The 20,429-nt window shown below is 38.2% G+C and overlaps 1 protein-coding gene across 6 annotated transcripts in view; it reads left to right on the forward strand.

The window, feature by feature from the left end:
* The window catches only part of KCNQ5 (potassium voltage-gated channel subfamily Q member 5), a 291,688-nt gene that overhangs the window by 240,799 nt on the left and 30,460 nt on the right, over positions 1 to 20,429 (forward strand). For all 6 annotated transcript variants that reach the window (XM_083830126.1, XM_083830130.1, XM_083830127.1 and 3 more), the window contains 6 exons: positions 694 to 869; positions 1,298 to 1,423; positions 8,646 to 8,756; positions 10,536 to 10,631; positions 13,906 to 14,000; positions 16,198 to 16,224. In XM_083830126.1, the coding sequence (XP_083686252.1) occupies positions 694 to 869; positions 1,298 to 1,423; positions 8,646 to 8,756; positions 10,536 to 10,631; positions 13,906 to 14,000; positions 16,198 to 16,224 (631 nt within the window). The remainder of the gene's footprint in view (positions 1 to 693; positions 870 to 1,297; positions 1,424 to 8,645; positions 8,757 to 10,535; positions 10,632 to 13,905; positions 14,001 to 16,197; positions 16,225 to 20,429) is intronic.

Raw genomic sequence — 20,429 nt, forward strand, 5'->3', positions numbered from 1 at the left:
TTCTGGCTCAAAGGGCAGTTGGCTGATTAGTTCATGCAGAATAAACCCGCTCTCACAGTTTGAATCTGTGACCTGAAGAAATAAATCCTAACACTTGCTGAGCTGAAAAAAAAATCCTTCCAGGCTGCCAACTGAAAGAATGTTTCTGAGCGCCCAGCACTATATTTTTTCCTTTCCGGGAAATGGTACATCAGGGGAGTTGAGTCCAGAAACTACATGCCTGAACCACACAGTGTTTGTACTCATAGGAAACTAATATGTGTGCTTGTAAGTCTGGTTCCACTGAGGTAGCTCTATTTTTTTCTTTTTTCTTTTTTTTCCTTTTTTTTTTCTTCTGGCTTTTCACAGGTAAGTTGCTATGAGGAAAGGTATAAAGGAAAAAGTTCAGATCCATCTACTGATTTGTACAGTTTGATACACCAGGCTTCAAAGTTCCAACATGATGATCCTTCAACTCTGCTGCTCTTATTTATATGTTTTCAAAATTACTCCTCTCAGTTTTCACCCTGGAGATCTCTCAGGGCATATTTTGACACCAGACTTCACCTTGCACTCCTACCTCAAACAGGATTCTCTGTGCTTCGGAATCCAACCCACCACAAGACTCTCACTTTAGTCCCCGCAGTCAGCACATGTACATATATGTGTTATTGATTGGTACGTGGACATTAATTTTTTCTATATTTCTTTCAGACATCATTGTTCTCATCGCTTCAATAGCAGTTGTTTCTGCAAAAACTCAGGGTAACATTTTTGCAACATCAGCACTGAGAAGTCTTCGTTTCCTACAGATCCTTCGTATGGTGCGCATGGACCGAAGAGGAGGCACTTGGAAATTATTAGGTTCAGTAGTTTATGCACACAGCAAGGTACGTAATCCTAGGCACTGCATCTGATGTCTTCACTGGATTCTGCAAGAATCCAAGGAAAAAAATATTTACCAGTTTTGACCACAATATCTAGGATTTCATGAAGTAACATCAAGTGTAATGGGCACTTAGAAAGGCATGTGAGACTGTGTTGAATACGAAAAGGTTGTATAATATGCTGAAAATTTGACGTGCCACTGTAATTCTACATACATCAGTGAAGATCCTGGAATATCAAACTATCAGAAGTAGTTTTGTTCTGTTTTTTAAGAAAATTTGCATCAGCAGGAAAGCACTTGACTTTTAACTGCTCAAATGGCAGAAGCGTATATAGATGTTTTCGTTACGTTTCGTTTCGTTGTCTTCCCTGAAATGCCATTCTGTTCATTCTTTCAAATGGATATTGATCTCTGCTTTCTTTTATCTAGGAATTAATCACAGCCTGGTACATAGGATTTTTAGTACTCATCTTTTCATCTTTCCTGGTTTATCTGGTGGAAAAAGATGCAAATAATCAGTTCTCCACATATGCAGATGCTCTGTGGTGGGGCACAGTAAGTATACAAAACTTATACATACTGCTTAACCAGTATGCTAGAGAGCTTTGTATTCCATCTACTGTTGATTTTAACTTAGTGTGGTGCTGTTCAGTGAATCATTTTCACTGGCAGAAAGTCAGTCTCAGAGGCTACATACTCCAGCTTTTCATTTGCACATCCATAGTACATTTTATCCTGTCTTGTAGAACAGCTGTTTATGAGTTTCTGCTGCAAAACAGATCAATGAACCTTCCAGAAAAGAAAGCATTTTATTTTTTAACCCAGATTTTTCAGTAATACATTTTCTAATATCATCCCACAAGGAGCTGCTTTGATCCAAATAAGAGGGCAACAGGCTTTGGTACAAGGAGTGTCAGGAAAGAAAACAAGAATAAAATTCTTACATCAGCTTTGCGGTCAAAGGAAGTATTTCATCAGTGCCCTTTAGAGCAAAGCTGTTTCTCCTTCCCCATACCTTGAGCACAAAAAGAATAAATATTCCCATTCTGGTTTGACAGTATACTCCAATCATTTTTACAGGTGTAAAAACCCTTATTTAGTTGAACTTTTAAGCTCTTGTTTACCTATCAAATCAACTGCTTTTACTTTGTTGAAAACTGTGGGATCCAAGTACATGCCTGATGGCTTTTCTGAAAGAAAGAGGATTATACAAATGCTTACATGTATAAATAAACAAGTCTTTAAATGAACAATGAGGACCTAGGTCTAAGCATTTGATTTACCTTTTTTTTTAAGGCATAATGTATAGCTTTTTTTTTTTCCCAAAAAATGCCTTGTAATGAGCTAGACCCCTGTACTGTGTGGGAGTTACTTAAGCAGCTTAGGAAATCTGTCCCAACAAAGCCTATTGCAGAGCTATTGTCAGGCAGTAAAAAAGGTGCTTTTTGTTGTTTATTTTTTGTCCAGTATAACAAACACTGTGAGCTCTGGCAGTGTCTGGACAGTGAAATGATGCCTGTGAGATCATTAATGCTGACATAACCAAGAGCACTCATTAGTTTTCCTGGGAGAAGTGTGAGAGCTAAACCAGCCTCTGCCACCTTTCCTCATCAGAAGGATGCAGAAATGAAGCTTTGTCACCTCAGACCCTCTGTCAGGCCTGGATTCTCAGACTCAGAGCTGTGCAAAAACCTTTTTCAAAATACTTTAAATCTTTGAGAGATACTTTTAATAAGTTTGCTTTACATTTTGGGCAAAGGTCAAGGTCATTTCCCACTAGTATAATTAGCTTGTATATTTGAAATGTGTTAATCTCAGGGATAATCATTTATTACATGTCTTCCCTAGAGACTGTATTTTTGTGCTATTGCACAAAACTGGGGAGCCTGGAAAAGCCACACCTAACAGCTCTTACTTGTACATCTACACAAGGACAAAATATTTTTCCCTGAAATGTGTTACTTTAGAGTATCAAGGCAAATCTCTAATAAAATACATGCTTCTATCCTGCACTGAGAATGAACAGAAGATTAATCTTGGCTAAAGCCGTCGCAGCAGGTTTTGCCCTCAGTCACACTGCCATGGATTATTTTGTGGTTTGTCTATCTGTAACTGAAATAATTCAGTCCGTGCAGGAGGAGAGGCACTTCTCTTTAGAAGGATAGGTCCAGATTTGGCTCACAGCAATCTGACCTGTCTGTGTTGGTGTCATTGTGAAGCATCTGGCTGGGGATGCTGGTGACCTTGCTGACAGGTACCCAGGCTCTGGCAGTCTGCAAACACCATTGCCCTTTTGGGGGTGGAAGTGGGGACATGGTACTGCAAGACAAACTCCTGAAGTCATGTAGGTTGGATGTGGGTGGCACATGGGTCTGGGAATGTGTCTTCAGTGGCTCGATTACCCAAGAAACACCCTCTACATCTCTGCAAAGCCATGTGTGACTTAGCACTGGATAAGGCAGGGATTTGGGGCTAAGCACAGGATTGTACCCACCTGCCAGCAGGCACTAGTGAGGGGACACATTGCACAAGGAACTGCAAAGTCTGAGCAAACCCAGACCTCAACTCTGACATGTGACTGAGGCTCATGTCAGATCCAGATCCTTCTTCCAGAGCAGCTCTCTCAGCAGGACTATGATTTTTATTTTGGAATTTGCTTCTCCACTACCTGCTGACTGCTATTTTTTAAGGAAAAACCCTGCTAAGAAATAATAATTGTATAAAGTGGTGCTTAAAATATTTTGTATATTTTGTTCTATGAAGTGAGAGTACATGATTCATAGGTCAGATAAGTAGTGCAACTGAGAAAATAGGAATCTTTTCTCAACATCAGCAGGAAAAACAACAAATTATAATAAAAAATCTGAAAACAATCTATACTGTATATTTCTATACCTTTACTTCTTTTCTTCCAGTGTGACATGAATATATTTAAATTTTTAATGTGCTTAAGTGAACAAAGTTACTGAAAATCAGAGTTCCCCCTTACCTGTTATCTTTGCCATTTTAATAATAGTATTTTTTTGTATAATATGTAAAACAGTATGTGGGAAATGCATAACGTGCTTCTTAGTCATGGTTGTTTTTACTGCCAGAGTAACCCACATGCAGATTTTGAAAAGGTCAGATTGTGTGGATTTCTAGGGGAAATCAATGCTCAGTCTCATTGATTTGTTTATTTGCATAAATTGTTCTCGCTTAAACCACGGTGTATCTACCAAATCCTAGTCCGAATTCTGTGATGGCAGAGGTAAAAGAAAGAAAAGACTGCATTGAAGTCAGGCGCAAATAGTCTTCTTAAATTGCAAGCTTTTAGAGGCACTTATGCCCTGCCCTACAGGACCAGAACCAGCATGTGGCAATTAACCCATTCATTAATTCAGATAATTCAAGGGCCATACCCTGCTATGGTCATTTCACTAATTCCATTTCTGAAGCCCATAGTTTTACACTGAGACAAAAGGCAGGATATGGCATACTAATTTACATCTGAATACTGCACTGTATTTGCAGTTGCACGTTGTACTTTGCAACCTGCAGTTTAAGCATCGTGCTAATGTTTCTATTGTGAATATTCTTATGGTTGGAGTCCCCACAGTGCTGCTCAACACAGCTTAAAGTGTGTGTTGTATGAAGAGTTCAAGTTTAGAATTTGCTTTGCTAGAGATGGTAAATTCATTTAACAGAATAAAATAACAAAACTATATGGGAACAAAAAGTCCATACAAAAACTTAAGTTTTTCACAATCAAACCGTGCATGATTATCTGAGAACTGTTAGTGTTAACTAGAATTGAGTGTGCCTATAGTGGCATTGAGTTTGTATGTTAAGTAGTTTTACCTGCAAATTAAGACTCTTGTCTCTCCTATGCATTTAACAGGGTTTCTCTTAATATATCATTATTTTTTAGCAGTATACAACAGTAACGGTAGGATACAGAACAGCTCTGGGACTCCAGGGTGACCTGTAGGTGAACAAAACAAGTTAGGATGAATAACATTTTTGCAATTACTAGCTCAAATGAGTTAATATTGATGGCATTTTTCCCATTTAATGTGATGATAGTCTGAGCAAACCACATTTTTTTCAGTTAATTGATGGCAGGTAAATATTAAAAAGTTAAGTTCTACTACCAGAACATAAAATTATGTCAGAAATATTAGGATAGAGGGGAGCCTCTGGGCCCTATCTCATCTGATTGAAGGCACCGATGTTACATAACCTTACTCATTATTATATTGTCTCACTTATTATTAGCATATTTATTAGCTCTAGCAATGAGATGTAACACAAGTTCTACCATAGTGATTTTTGAATCTAGCTAGGTGGCTCTGCCTTCCTTGTCCGATCTATCCAGTCCTGCATTTTAGGATGTGATGAGTTACCTGCTGAAAGAATCTTTCTTTCCATTGTGCAAGTTTGTGTGACCAGATTATACTGAACACCCAAATATTTTATGTTTCAAGTTAGGTGAAATGAATCCTATCCAAAGAAAGAAACTCTACAAGTTTTGGTTTGTTGTCCTCATTTAGGCTGGGGTGAACAGACATGGGGCTGTTCAGCAGGTATCCCCAGTTAGACAAGATTTGCAAACCTTCCTATCTCTTTTACTGTTTCTTGATCCTTTTTTCACCACATTCCTCTCTCTGCCCCAGCCTCTTCCCAAATAAACAACCTGACCCTAATTACTTCCTCAAGTTTGCTACATCCATACCCAGATTTTGTATTTCTGTTACTGTTACCTAGTTGCTCTTGTCTTTGTGTGGTGTTAAAAATACAGCTACTTAGGTGGTATTGTCCTTGCAAGACTTTAATCCCCAAAAGGTCCCTGATATGGCATGGTGCTGACACCTATATGCCCATTTAAAGAACATCCTGAGATAAAACAGCTCAAAGTGAGCAACAAGACACTGATATTCTCAAGCGTTGACTGATACCCATTCTTCAGGACCTAAAAGAATTAGAGAAAAGCCTTTAATATGGTTCTATTATTTTCTTTGGAGAAATTCCAAAGATGTAGTCTGTATGACTGCTCCTGGTTTTAGGTTGCTCTCAGATATCAAATCCCAAAGGTTCAAGTTTATCTTTGACTCCTTCAGAAGATGTTAGTGGCAATATCATTAATATGCAGATGACACTTAGTTCTGTTTCCTTCTCATCGGCCCAGGCAGGAGATATCTCTGTACTTTCCAGCATCTAGCAGAGATAGGGAGCTGGATAGAAGCCAAATAACTGGGCTCATTCCAGAGCTTCAAATTGCTTCACAAAGATTGGCCTAGAAATGAATTTTGAGGAACTTTTATTCAAGGGATTCATTTGTTCAAGTGCTTCATTACTCTCTGGGTCTTAATAGCTTCAAACCGTTCTGCATTCGCCCTCTAATGTGAAAAGCTCAGAATATTGTGTTCACTAAACCAAACCAAACCAAACCAAGCCCCTCTGCTGGTCCAAGAGTGCGGCTGCATCAGCTCACCTCTGCCAGAAACAGAGGGAGTTGCATTCCCAACTCCCTTCCTTCTAATCACTCAGTCTCAGCAAGGCTTTTCCTTTGACTGCCTTGTGCAGGCCCTGGTGCTTGTCAGACATCTCCGTGAGCTGACTCAACTCACCAAAACAGCAGAAGTGAACCACAGAAAATTTGGGGTAGTTCTCTCCACTTTCTTGGGTTACATTGGCTCTCTCAAGAGTCTGGCAAAGGCTGGGGAAAGGGGATGGGGGCAGGGATGTGAAGAGGAGCAAAGAATGAGAGTGAGACCTGATAAACACCCAAGGTGGTGGAGAGTTGCACCTGCCTCCGGGCTAGCATTACTAAACTTGAGACTTGATAACCACTTGAAATTTCAGCTGCAGCCTTAATTCAGCTCACTCTCTTTTAGTCACTATGGCGTTCTCAGGGTAAATTACACCCACAGTTTGTTCCCAACAATGGGAGCAATTAAAGGCACTGTTTACTATCTGCGGAGCCTCAAATAGTTTAAATCTAATTACTTCCAAAAGACTTTCCTTCTTTTGTCCTGTGGTGACCCCTGCATTAAATAGAATTGCTTTGGCCGTCTTTCATAGGAATGAACTTTGAGGAAGCTGGAAGCAAAATATTGTCTCTAGAAGGCATTTTCCTGAAGAATTCATTCCTGCCAGAATATTTGCTAAGCCTGAACTTGCCCACATTTGGTACACGATGTAAAATAATTCTCTGTGCACATGTTCTCGGATAATAACAGGCCCTGGAGTCCTTGGCACTCAGCCTACTGTTGTCTATCTTTGTCCTTTAACATCATGTGCCGCTGCCTGATCACGCGCCTTGCAGCCTTCCACCCAGCCTTTGGAAACCCTCTGCTCGGCCGGCCTGCTCCTGGCACCCACACCGAGCAGCGGGCTGGGTCCGTGCTCCCCAAAAGGGAAGCACAGAGACGTGACTATCCCCGGCTGATCTGGGCCCAGGGCTTGGGACTGGCACACCTCCCAGGCCAGGAGCAGGCTGGAGGACATTTCCTTGGGCTGGGGAAGATCCCCAGCCACACACAGACACGAAGCCATAATCTTTTGCTTTGTTTTGCCTTAGAGACATGCTCTGTAGACCACAACCATGTGCCAGTATCCCAGCAGAACTTGGAATACGCACTGCATATTTACGTGACCTGCCGTCAATGCGTTGCATGTGGAGACAGAAATACAGGGAGCTCTGGCTGAACATGAGGGAGCACTTCTTTACTGTGTGGTGACAGAGCACTGGAACAGGTTGCCCAGAGTGGTTGTGGAGTCTCCTTCTCTGGAGATACTCAAAACCTGCCTGGATGCCATGCTGCACAATGTGCTCTAGGTGATCCTGCTTGGCAGGGGAGTTGGACCAGATAATCTTCAGAGGTCCCTTCCAACCTCGGCCATCCTGTGATTCTGTGAGACCCCTTCCACATGCACCCAACTCTGCCATCATCTACTCTGGTGTCATCTGCTTTTGGAATATCTGCATGCTGTGCCTCTGATCACACTGTCCACATGAAGGAATTACAGATGCCCTCCTCTTTCTCCTTGACCTCTTCCCACACAGATCTGAGCTGACATTGTCCAATGGCCTGAGGACCTGTTGGACCTAAGCACAACCTGGTGCTGTGTTGTGTCTTTGTATAGTGTAGTGTCATGTCAGGAGTCATGTACATATATCTGAGCCTGTGAGAAGGAAAGGGAAAGGACCAGGAATTTCTTACAGTTCCTTCCAGCTTTTGATTAGCATTTTTTGTGTTTCAGGAGACCTAGTTCAAATTGTACTGACAGGCTTGTAGATAGTGCCACTGCTTGTGTTTGCATTGACTTCATCTTGTCTATGAACTTCAACTTCATTTTAGTCCTACTATATTTCTCCAATATGATACCTCTGTAATTTATATTCATGTGATTGGGCAAATACGTACAGCCCTTCTGAAAGCAGGTGAAACATCTGTACATCTACTGAAAAGGATAATTTTTTCTGCCCAATTCACATGACTTCCCATCATTTGCTTCAACTGTGAGATCCCAGACCTTCCAATCTATTATTTATTTATTGCTTATTGACACATTTTTCTCGTGTTTATTATTTATCTCAGTTTTATTCATGCATAGACAGTATTGAGTCTTCATAGGAAAATGAATTCATATTATTTATGTTTGTCTCTTAGAAACAACTATATATATTTCATGTGTCTTGAATAATTTAGTGGAAATGCTGTTTCATGCAATGTATACAATCTGAAACTAACCTCTCAGGGACCTCCAGTAAACCTTGTTCTTTTCTTTTCAGATCACATTGACAACCATTGGCTATGGAGACAAAACTCCTCTTACTTGGCTTGGAAGGCTGCTTTCCGCAGGATTTGCTCTACTTGGCATTTCTTTCTTTGCACTACCTGCTGTGAGTATGCTTTAAAAAAAAAACTGTAAAAAGCTAATAGAAACTTCAGTAGCTCCTACTGCTGTTACAATACAAAAAGCTGAAGGAAGATTTATAAATGAAGAACAACTGTTTAAGACCTTTTGCTCTGTGACAACATAGGTGAACTGGTAGCACCCAAACAAAAGGTTTGGTGTTGCTGTCATTACTTGAGTTTTGGGGATTTTTTTGGGGCAAGGACAAAGCAAGGAAATAACCCTAAATTAGGTAGCATACTACTGTGTAAGACTGAAATTTCTTTCTTTTGTTATGAATTGTGACTCATGTATTAGCGCTTTTCTTTCAGAAGTTAAAAATAAAAATAATAAAATTAAAAATCAGCCAATATGTTTCTCTGGATTAGTTTCTATTAAAAGAAAAGTAGGATAATCCTCATTTTTGTGAGTGTAATCTACAACTGTGAAAGACTGAATTTCCTTCCTTTTTCAACACAGTATTGAATAAACATGAAATCAGAGGTGATATTTGTATTTTGTTGTATTCCATCCAGTGCAATACCTATGGAAAATCAATATTTTAATACTTGGATTCATTATCTATAGATAATTATAAAATACGTATGTTATAATAATACAGTTGTTTTCAACCATATAGATAAATCAAGGTTAAAAGTCAGCATTTGCCAACAGTATTGAATCATCTAGTGTACTGCATTTATTTCTTATTTTAAGCACGGGGAGTATTTCAATACCTCTGACATTATAATGCATTATAATTATATTACATTACCTGTTTGTGAATCTTTGACATTTAATGGCAGCTACTGTAATTAATTCTCTTTGTTACCTAGTCACCACTAGCAAGAAAGTTAGTCTTAGCAGGACTGCAAAGGAATGGAAAAGATGAATAACTTTACATATTAGAGATGCCACAACTTTTGTTCCTCATGTCTATATACAGAAACTGATTTTCCTCACAAACACCTTTGTGTTGAATCTGTCTGTAAAACAAGAGATATGTGTGAATCTTTTGTGCAATTTTAATGTTGTTTTATCCTCACTGAGAATCAAGTGGAAATGTTCTTTCTTATAACACAGGCATGGCCAGCAGAAATGTTGCACTCCTTCCAAGCCAAGGAAGGAAACATTCTCAGTCTTTGCGTCTATTTAGCAGGAGTCAAATTTATCTTACTTATTCAAAAGTAAAAAAGACAAAAGGGGAGAGGTTTCACTGACTTTTTTTTTTTTACATTCCTATAGAATGAGCAGTGGGGATTATTTAAATATGAAATAGTGAGAGGAAATAGTCTTAATCAGTTAAACAAGATATTTTTTTGACATCTCTAAAATCAAAAGTTATAATAAGCACTGCAGATATGGATTTTGTAGTCCATATATATCTGGCATATCTGGCAGCTGGACATTTCATCATTCTTGGCTTAAGTTCCTCTGAATGTTCCTGCCTATATATAAATACACACATATACATATATATATTTGTATGTGTGTGTGGCCTTTAGATTTGCAGGAACATAGTGTAGCACAAACCCAAGCGATGGTTGGGATGAGAGGTCGTTGATAGCACCACAGATGTTATCTCTTAAGGAGTCTCCTGCCTCACTATGAATGGGCACTGTTGTTAAACCTTATACAGCCATATACCATCATAAATGTGTTATTTGAGGTACACATACAATTACTTCAGATCAAACCTTTGTAGTTGATTGTGTATTTCTAAAAACAAACAAACAAACAAACAAACAAAAAACTACCTACTAAAAAATGGTGTCTTGCATTTCAGGGCATCCTTGGTTCAGGATTTGCTTTAAAAGTGCAGGAACAGCATCGCCAGAAACACTTTGAGAAAAGAAGGAATCCAGCTGCCAGTCTAATTCAGGTAAATATGAAATCAGTGAAAAGATAATAGTAGGGGATTTAAAGTACATACTGCAGCACGTTGTGATATTTTAATTTGTGGAAATAATGTTTAACAGAATGATTAATTTCATGAAATATGTTTCTTCAGTGATTGCAGTGTGTTTCCATAATTGTGTATAAAGAATTTCCATGTGCAGTTTATGAGTTCTTCCATCCCTGATAAAGAAGCTGAGTCAATTGCATTCCTGTAGTTGATGAATTAAAATTGATCCCTGGAGAACACAACTGACAGAACAGCACTCTTATCTATATTAAGCTAGTTTTCACTACTACAGGGATTAGAGTGCTCCAGTGAGTGACATACTTGGTGAAAATGAAGCGCCCTGTCCAGAGAATTGATTTCAATATTAGTCAATTCAAAAGCTAGAAAAGTAGGCACGAGCAATTCCAAAATGTCTGATTTTTTTTAAGTGGTTTCAGCTCTGGTGTTGACATCATGGTGCCAGTCAACGATTTGGAGTTTTTTTTTGAAGCAAAAGCAGCATAATATTTGTTAAGCAGCTTTTTTTTTTTTCCCTTAACTTACTTAAAAATGAGAAAATCCTCTAAAGAATGTTTTTCCACCGAGCTTTATTCTACTTGATGCATTGGGGGAAAAATAATAATAATAATAATAAGGTGAAATAATCTTCTAACATCCTAGTTTATATTCTTGTGAATCCAAGTGTTTTATGTCTACCACATATGCTCTTTGTTTGTTGTTTGTTTTCATTCTGAAATAATAAATCCAAATAAAGAAGCTGCTTAGCTGAATACACTAGAGTTCCATGTCAAGTTCAGATTAGATGCCAGGATGTTTTTGAAGCATTCTTAAAGTTCATAAATGCTTTCCATTATTAGTATTCAGTGCTTACTAAATGTTAAGTATTTGACACACAATATTTATTAGAATAATTAATAAATATAAATCTGCTCTTTTTGTATCTATTGTACTGTAGAATGAGTGTCTGGCATATTTTCTAAAACATATATTCTAATCTACTTCTACCACGAAATTAAGGTTTGTTTGACAGAGGATAGATATAATGGACTTAGGCTTTGGATATAGCTCTTCTTATTGTTGTAAGACAGTCTGACCGGAATAATTGTAAGACAGTATGCTAAATTAAGAGTAGCCGTCTGACTAATCTCAGAAAGTAACTCTCAGTGGGCAAAATTGTTGTGAAAAGAAGACATTTGTGGCGGGATCTCAGAAGTGAATATTGTTCAGCATTTTCATGTCCATTTCCACATTCAGCATTTTCAGTCATCTGGAAATTAGTATAAAATTGCTGGTGGAGATATTGCCAATAAAGAAATTTGCCAGTATATGGCAGAATAATAAAGATGAGGGCAGGCACATAGGAATGAACCTGAGTATGATCAGGATGACTTTATAGGCTGGAATGATTCCAACCAAATGACTTTATATATCGAACACAAAACTGTTGATCTAGAAACCATGAATTCAAGGTATTTATATAGGACTCCATCCTAATATTAGAGGCTCTGGAAAGCATGTGAACAAGGGTGAGAAACACAGAGGAAAAAGAGTAGGGGAGAAAGGTCAAGAGCTTCATACAGGTTACCAGTATGTTACTCCTCCAAGGTTAATTATAGTCCTTACATACAGAACAAGAAATGTATTAAGCAGATATGGCTGATATTACCACCGTATATAATGCTGTTGGTACTAACATGCTACATATCATCTCAACAACCACAGTTTGTAAATGAGGCTGCACAATTGGAGAAAACAAAGAAAAAAAAATTGGGGGGCGGGAAGAGCCCTTTTCTGGAGAAAAAGGTTCACGTTTAGAAATGTAGGGTGGATCTCAACTGTATATCATTATCTACTGTAACAGTGCCCATTTTTTTAAATTGTCTATTGTGGATATTGACAGTGAGCTACCATGGAAATCAGTGCTTTAGTTTGTCATAAGAATGTCTATTTTCTGATAAGTAACTGTGTAGAATTAGTCCATACTAACTTCTCTGTTGCAATAGATACACTGTGTGCTAGAGGCTATACCTGGCTGAAAGATAGCTAAACTATCACAACAGAAGACTGAAATGTATAATATGAACATGCTTTTCTCAATTTGTTTAGCTTATAAGAAGCAAACAGTGTGAATATTATTTGAATATATAAATCCAGAGAGGAAGTGCTGGAAACTACAGGACTATTTAATGTAGCAGACAGAAACATAACAAATTTCTCTGGCTTCAAGCCAAAACCAAAGAGTTTCAAATTTAAAATAATGCAGATTTTTGACAATGAGAAGGATCAAGCAGTGGAACAATTTACAAAGTAAGTGATAGCTTCTTCATCTGCAGATGAATTCTAGATGCATTTGTGGGAGATGTGCAGGAAAACACGGGGTATTAGATGCTATACAAGAATACCTGGATGACATTTAATGGTTGACAATATACAGGAAGCACAGATACTCAGCTAGTACAAATTAATATAGTTATGCTGACATCAGGGAAGCTGTACCAGTTTGTAGAACTAAGGATCTGTCTTACTATCCACATGCAGTTATAAATCTAAATGGTGAATACATTTTCAATGCTATGCTTTGGTCACTCACCTTTGAAATGAATCATTTCATAGTTTTAAACATTTAGCAATGTTTCAAACCACAGAGAATATTTCACTTATCGTCTAAATGCTTTCAGTCTGGTTTTCATTATCATTTACAAAATGTAGTATGACACTTTCTTTACCTCAGACTGCAAGTTTGTGTGGGTTTCCCCTATGGAATTGTCACAAATAAATCACTGTGATGCTTTTTTTTGAGCACCTTTATGTGCTGAATATTTTCTGGTATTTCCACGAAGCTAGTAACTCTTACCATACCACACTGTGATTCACAAGAGCTTTGGTAGGTTTTTACTAGTAATTACTTACTCACCCTAATGTAGACATCCCAATCAGAACAAAATCCACTCTCCGTAATCAGTGCGGTGGCATTGTCACTTCATGTTCTTGGTTCCTTTGTGCTTTTCTATTGTTTCCCCATACCAGGCTTCTTGGCGGTTTTATTCTACCGACGCCAGCCGAACAAACCTGACAGCCACCTGGCGATATTATGAAAGTATTCTTCCTCCCCTCAGGCATGTATCAGTGCTATGAATGATAAAAGAAAGCCATGACTTGTATTGGTTACTAATCTGCTTTTCAATTTTTTGTTTCATCCCCTGCTCCCTCTTGCCTTGTTTTTCTTTTTTATCATATATCCTGCACGTAGTGTGTATGGCGTAGTTATGCGGCTGATGAGAAATCGGTTTCCATTGCTACCTGGAAGCCTCATTTGAAGGCCTTGCATACCTGCAGCCCTACAAAGTAGGTACAAATATGGCAGCTGGTGCTGTTCTTGATGTCTGTTCAAGCTTATAGAGAATTACTATTTGTCTGTTTTGTCTTGTTTTGTCTTCTTAAGTCCTCTCACCAAAAGTTTCAACTAACAAACCAGACCAATATTGTTTAGGAGCCTGGTACAGTGGGACAAATCACTTCCATTTATCTAAGAATTAACACTGAGCACAGGCATTAGAAACGTTTTACCCCCAAAAAAATTAGTATAGAGAGGTTAGTGTTTCACTCCTATTCCTACCAGCTGTGCATTAATATACTCATTAATAATCACAGTCCCGTTTTGAAGTTACATAGATTCCTTCTAAGTGCTCTCGGTAAAGTTATATTCTTATTTGTAATAGATCTATAGAACACACCTATTGGATAATGCTACACATTGACTAAGCAAAAATATCTCCCTATAGTCTTTTAATCCTGAACCAAATCCTGGTATAAATTCACGTGACTCCATGTAAAACACGAGTTTTCTCCAGGTGAAGATCAGGTCTGAAAGGCTATGCCTGACCTGTGGGACCAGGGAACACCCCTCAGTCCCAGCTGCACATGCTGATAGCACTGCAAATGAACATTTGGGTGCCAACCAACAGCTCTCTCCCTCTCTGCTCTCCTCCAGACTCTTGTTTTTATGGGGCAGAAACACCGATGGCACTTCAGCTAAATTTGGTTGATCAAGGACCTGGATTTGGGGAGGGCAATGGAAGTAACACCTTCCTCTTGCTCTAGAATGGCTTTGTGCAACCAAAAGCAGGCTCACTGGGAAGCTCAACCCCTAATGATTTGTCCTTGGCATAAACCTCTGTTTTGGTCACAGCAAGCAACAACCATTTGAGCAAATATACATATGAATACAATTTTTCCTTTAACCAATGCAACTTGCCCAGTTTCAAATTATGTCTAATGAAGAAAATATTAGTACAGATCTTGTTCCTTGAGTTAAAAAGTATTTCCACACTCTTTGATTAGCCTGTGCTTCTATAAAAGACTATAGGTATAGAATACATCTCTAAAGGAACACAGCTTTATGGCATTTTGCAGATGAGTGCACTGGGGAATTTCCTGCTTTTTGTCATAACTTCTGCTATATTCAGTATCTCCTTAGGGGAAATTATATCCTCAGATATACACCCAGTCAGTGGAAGGTAACTAAAAACTCCTGATGTCACAGAATCCTGATGTTCTGCAAACAGAAAATACTCAGTGTAGCACTGGCCATCCAAGACCCTTCAGTAGTTCAATTAAAGATTTACCAGAAGGTAGTAAGGTAACTGATAGGGCACAAATAAGGAAGTAAACGATACTCAATAAAGATCAAAAAGGAATGAAATACGAGCCTTATGGGAAAGCTCTGATAAGCGTCCTAACTGTTGTTATTGCAGACAGTGCAAGAGAATTAGTGGTTTCTCCCAAAGCTGGGTGATGAACATCCACATGACAGTAAAAAGGTAATTCTGTGCCAAAAAGCTCAGCCAAAAAGAGGTTTGGCTGAGTACCCAAAGCTGATCTTTGAATTTCAAAGAGTTGACAAGAACAGAGCCATAAGTAATCCATTACCATAACCATAATTCCAAAATGCTTCAAACTAAAAGGAGCTTTTAGATTAAAAGTTACATGGAATATTGATTTTAATAAATCTGTAAATTTTTTTGACATATACAAACAGATTGAAGGCAGCATTGATATAATCGAATGGATATAAAAAATACATAAATAATGAAGTTGTATCCAACCTAAAATATTCTAAAATATGACTGTCCCTCAAAAGTGCATCTAATTGTAATTTTAAGTGAGCCTATTGCTGTGATATCCTAAAATTAAACCTTTTTATTTACCAGAGATAACTTTATCTAATAAGAGCCTACAGCTTTCTGTTATATATGTGTCAGCAATGCATTTTGCCTAAGTGCTTTGCCAACTCAGTCTGCAGTGGTATGTACTAAGCATGTTATGCATGTTTTAAAACAACTGAAAAGTTTATTTTTTTCAGAAGCATTGTAGTTATGAGTCTTGCTTGAATGTCTTTGTGGTTGCAATGTAACGTGTGTATTGTACACTAATTCACACATCCATTTACGTTTAGCATATATCTAACATCATCTGTAACTGAGTAATCTGATTACTATCTGCATAACAAATATGTTTTTCCCTCCCACTCCCTGACCTGAAGAAAAGAACAAGGGGAAGCTTCTAGCAGGTTTGTAGTTTCTTTTATTTCTTTTATCTTTGAAATCTCTGCTTCTTAAAGGCTTCTCTGCACAGTAGGTTCAATAAACTGTAACTGCTGATAATAGTTACAAATTGCAATTGTATTTAACTTGGTTCGATAGAGCAATGATGCTGAAATTCGCTTCTTTGTCCTAGTTCTTGTATGGAAAAAATAGGCAATTTTTTACTTTTCTAAGTACTAAGTACTTGTTGAAGTGTTTTAATGTGGAGGGGGAGCTCAGTCAGAGCTGTGTCGGTAGCGAGTGAAGCAGCCCACACAGACCCTGTTCCTGGGGAGGAACATGCCCACTGGCCCCTGCCATAAAGCCGATGCCATTTCCAGAAACCACAGTGGAAGGCACAGGCATGTAGTGTAATTTGGCTTCATGGAACGGGGCATCAGCCCTCCATTGCAGAGCGCTGCTGGTTGTCACCCAGCCTGGATGCAGGCTGAGGACTGGCTGCCTGCAGCATGCAGAGCCAGGGCTATCTTCACGTGACAAATAAAGCCCCAGAGATGCACAGTCTGAAGGCAATAAGTGGAAACGCTGCTCTTTTTGCTTACTTAGAGCTTGAATACTTAGGGCCAGGAAAGGACTTGGTGAAGAAGAAATTATGCTGCCTCCAAAACTAGTTAGGGATGGGAGTCAGCAGGTGTTGGGCAGTCAGCACTCCAGTAAAGCACAGTCAGAAGACAGTGGAATTTGCTTCCAAGGTGAAAATGATCAAAAGCCAAGAAAAATGTATCGGTGACACTTGCCCTGAAATGCATCCACCCCTGAGTTGTACTGTGGTTCACAAACTCTTTTTGGTTATTTAATCATCTGTGGGGAGTCTGAGCACTTCAGCACCCAAAATGCAAAAATCAGGTGGAAAGTCTTTGCAGAAATTGCCCATGTCCCATTTTTCAGATTGCTCCTGAAGTGCACGTAACTGCTGTTGGTATCACAGTATCTTGAAGTGACTGGCTTTGCTTTGAAATGTCCCCTGGGAGCACTTTACCTACTCTGGCTTTTGCAAGAAAGAGTCACTGTCAGTTCTGTGTCTTTTCACATGTGCTGCCTCTATAGGTTTGCTGGCAATGTATTGATCTCATTAAATTATTACAGCCCGGTCGAAATTTTTGCACTTGCCAGCCATATTTCCTACTCCTTTGACATCAACATTTAGAATTGCTTTCAGTTTTTTTAAAGGTGAGACTGAAGTTGGCAGTGAGTATGTATCTCCAAAACAATGATCTGTGCAGAAGAGAAAGCTTATTCCCAGATGTATCCATGAGCACTTAAGGACATGAATTTACTTACAATAAGTAGAAACTAGATTGAAAAAAAAAAAAAAAAAGGATGTCAAAGTTACATCACCTCCTCCTTATTAGGGATAACTGTTGTGGTTTAAAAGTTGTCATTGATTTAGCCATATTTTTTCACTTTATTTTCACTGAATAAAGGATGCTTGTCCCTTCAGAAAACCTTAACTCCTATGTGTGCTTCTGCATATTAGTGTATAACAATGAACTTGTTAACTTTTGAGATCCTGGTCTACAGTAAAAACCTACAGACCACTCAGTGCCTTTTTAAAAAGGTGTGTTTTGTCAGTGGCTGTTCACTGTTCTTATGCTGATATATTGCTGTATGTTTGTATCACTTAAAATATGTGTATGTTGTCTTCTGTAGTAAAAATGTAAATGCAAAGTGCTGTGAAGTACTTAGAGAAAACCGTCCTCAACTATTTAACTTCTTTCTTACTGCAATGCTGAGTGACTTGCATGGGATGCTATGTGAACTGCTTCTTGTTTCACTCTTTAAATGAAGATGTGTTTGTTCAAGTAGTGCACTGGATTGCTTTCTGAATATGCTCTTTACTTCATTCTAATAACAGTGGAGAAAAACTCTTATTACTTTAGGTAAAAGCTGTTTTTTCTTTCCTACCAAAATGAATTTTATATTTACAGAAATGAATTCTTGCATTTTGTCATGCATAGACCTCCAGCCTTTCATTAGGCAACTAAATGTTGCTGTATGAGTTAAGAGAACTGCGCTTATGAGGCTATAGCTTCATACTGATTTCAAGAAAAATATGTTCAACGCATTATATGTTGTATTTCTTAAAACATTATGCATAAACATTCTAGTTAATTGTTTATCAAAAGTAAGTGTGGACAACTTTCTGGTGTATCTATGTCACAAATTGAGATATTTCTGTAGATCAGTGCAAGAGTTCTGCAAGGTATTTAGAAAGCCCATATATGTTAAATTGTCTATTTCTATAAATACACACTGAGCACAAATAGTTTTTATTTCTACTCAGTTATACATTGTGGCTGAAATTCTTCCTATGCAAGGAATGAGGTCAAAACCATTGAAACTTGCGGCATCCTGAGAGCATAAAGTCTTAAGCTGTGTGTAGGACATGCATTGTGTCTGCAAAGAATGAATTTCACCTGTCTAGTTTAGGCTTCTTTTAGCTTTGTAAGTAGTGAGCCTGAATACAAATTCCCTACTTAGAAAACTCTCCCTGGTGCAATAAGAAAGAGCTGCGTGCATAGGTGTTTGGGGGTGAAAAAAGTCATCCCTGCTCTGAGAGAAGCATGTAAATTGTACCCTGGAATTCTCTCCATCTACTATCTCATAGCTGTTTCTAAAAGTAGATTTCTAAAAGTAGATTTAATGTAAATTATTATCTCTGCATGTGCTGTATTGAAAAGAAATTGCCAGTGATGAAGAATCTTACTAGAGGTGGAAAGCCTAACCCCTCACCTAGCAGTGGAATGCATAGTAACATGGTCCTCTATCTTCCCTCACTCCTAGTAAGCTTTGTAGTAATAAACAGAAGCTCTTCAGGATGTACACCCCTCGGAAACATAGGTATTCAGCATCCTGCCTATTCATATGATGTTTGAGAATGCCAACTAACATCAGGCGCATGATTCATTTATTTTCCCCTCCTTAGAGCTTTAAAGTTCCTTACTTCTCCAAAAGACATTTCCTGAATTATTTTTTAAGTGCTCGTAATTCCTCTTGCTGCTTGTTGCCTGCAATGACATTAATGGCAATAATAACAGTTCTTTGAAATACATATAGTCGAATAATTGCAGTGTGCAGCACGCCATGATTTGCCAAAGCCCAGTTTCCCTTCTCTGCCTGAGACTTGATCTTTTGGAATGTATCACTCTGTAGAGATCTAGAACAATGTTTGAGTATTTAGATAAAGACATTTCCCCAAGTCCAAGAGGATTTTTACGACCATGGCAGTTGAGTTCTCCATCTAATAATTAGTGGGGAAAAATAAGATATAACATGCTCATCAATATCAATAGTTAAAATGTGTAATAACTATTGGGAAGAATCCCCTTGGACACAGCCTGTGGAAGATGTGCCTGCATCATATACTGGAGGGTGAAGGAATGCATGTGAAATCAACCATCTGCTTCAGTTGAATTCTGTTGAAGCTGTGTCTCTTACCAAAAATGGTAATTCCTAAATGGATGGACCTTATGGGAACAACAACAACAAAAAAAAAAAGTACAAACTGATGATAGTAAATGGAGGGGAAAAAAGTTTCTCTTTATCCAACACTGTTTTGGCAAAGTAAAAAACATAAAAACCTCTTTAGTTTTGTTTTGTTTTGTTTGACATTTGAACATTAAGACATTACATCCTTGGAATTCTTGTTATTACTTATTGAAGGTATGAAATATAACACTATGTTTCTTGGATTCAGGCTCCTAGCATAAGACTGGTGGAGAAGTTTTGTACATTTGAACTTCAGGCCTCATTACACTATCTGTTGCACTTGTATTTGTCCAACTTAGCTTAATTTCCATAAAGTCATCTGTATCTTTGTAAGAATCAACATCTGTATTCATTAGAAGTTAACTGCTGAAAGCTGACATGCACTTTTAGTTGCTGTTATTTGTCACGGGTGATAACTTTTGTCAGCTTTAGCTTCTGTTTCAACTTGACATCCGAAGCATTCTTTTTCACCCTCAGACCTTCAGTTTGCTTCTGATTAATTTCAATTTCTTCTTATTTCTACTTCCACCAGTCTGCTCAGTATGAAAAGCTGAGAAATTAATCATAAATTTTAACTACTGGAAAGCAGTAGTGCTGCAGGTCTGAGGCTGAAGTGGGGCAGAGGATAAACTTGACCAGAAATGTAGGAAGGAAAATAAGGGAGTGGGACAGGGAGGCAAAG

Source organism: Anser anser, assembly GCF_964211835.1.
Source record: "Anser anser genome assembly, chromosome: 3".
NCBI lineage: Eukaryota > Metazoa > Chordata > Aves > Anseriformes > Anatidae > Anser > Anser anser.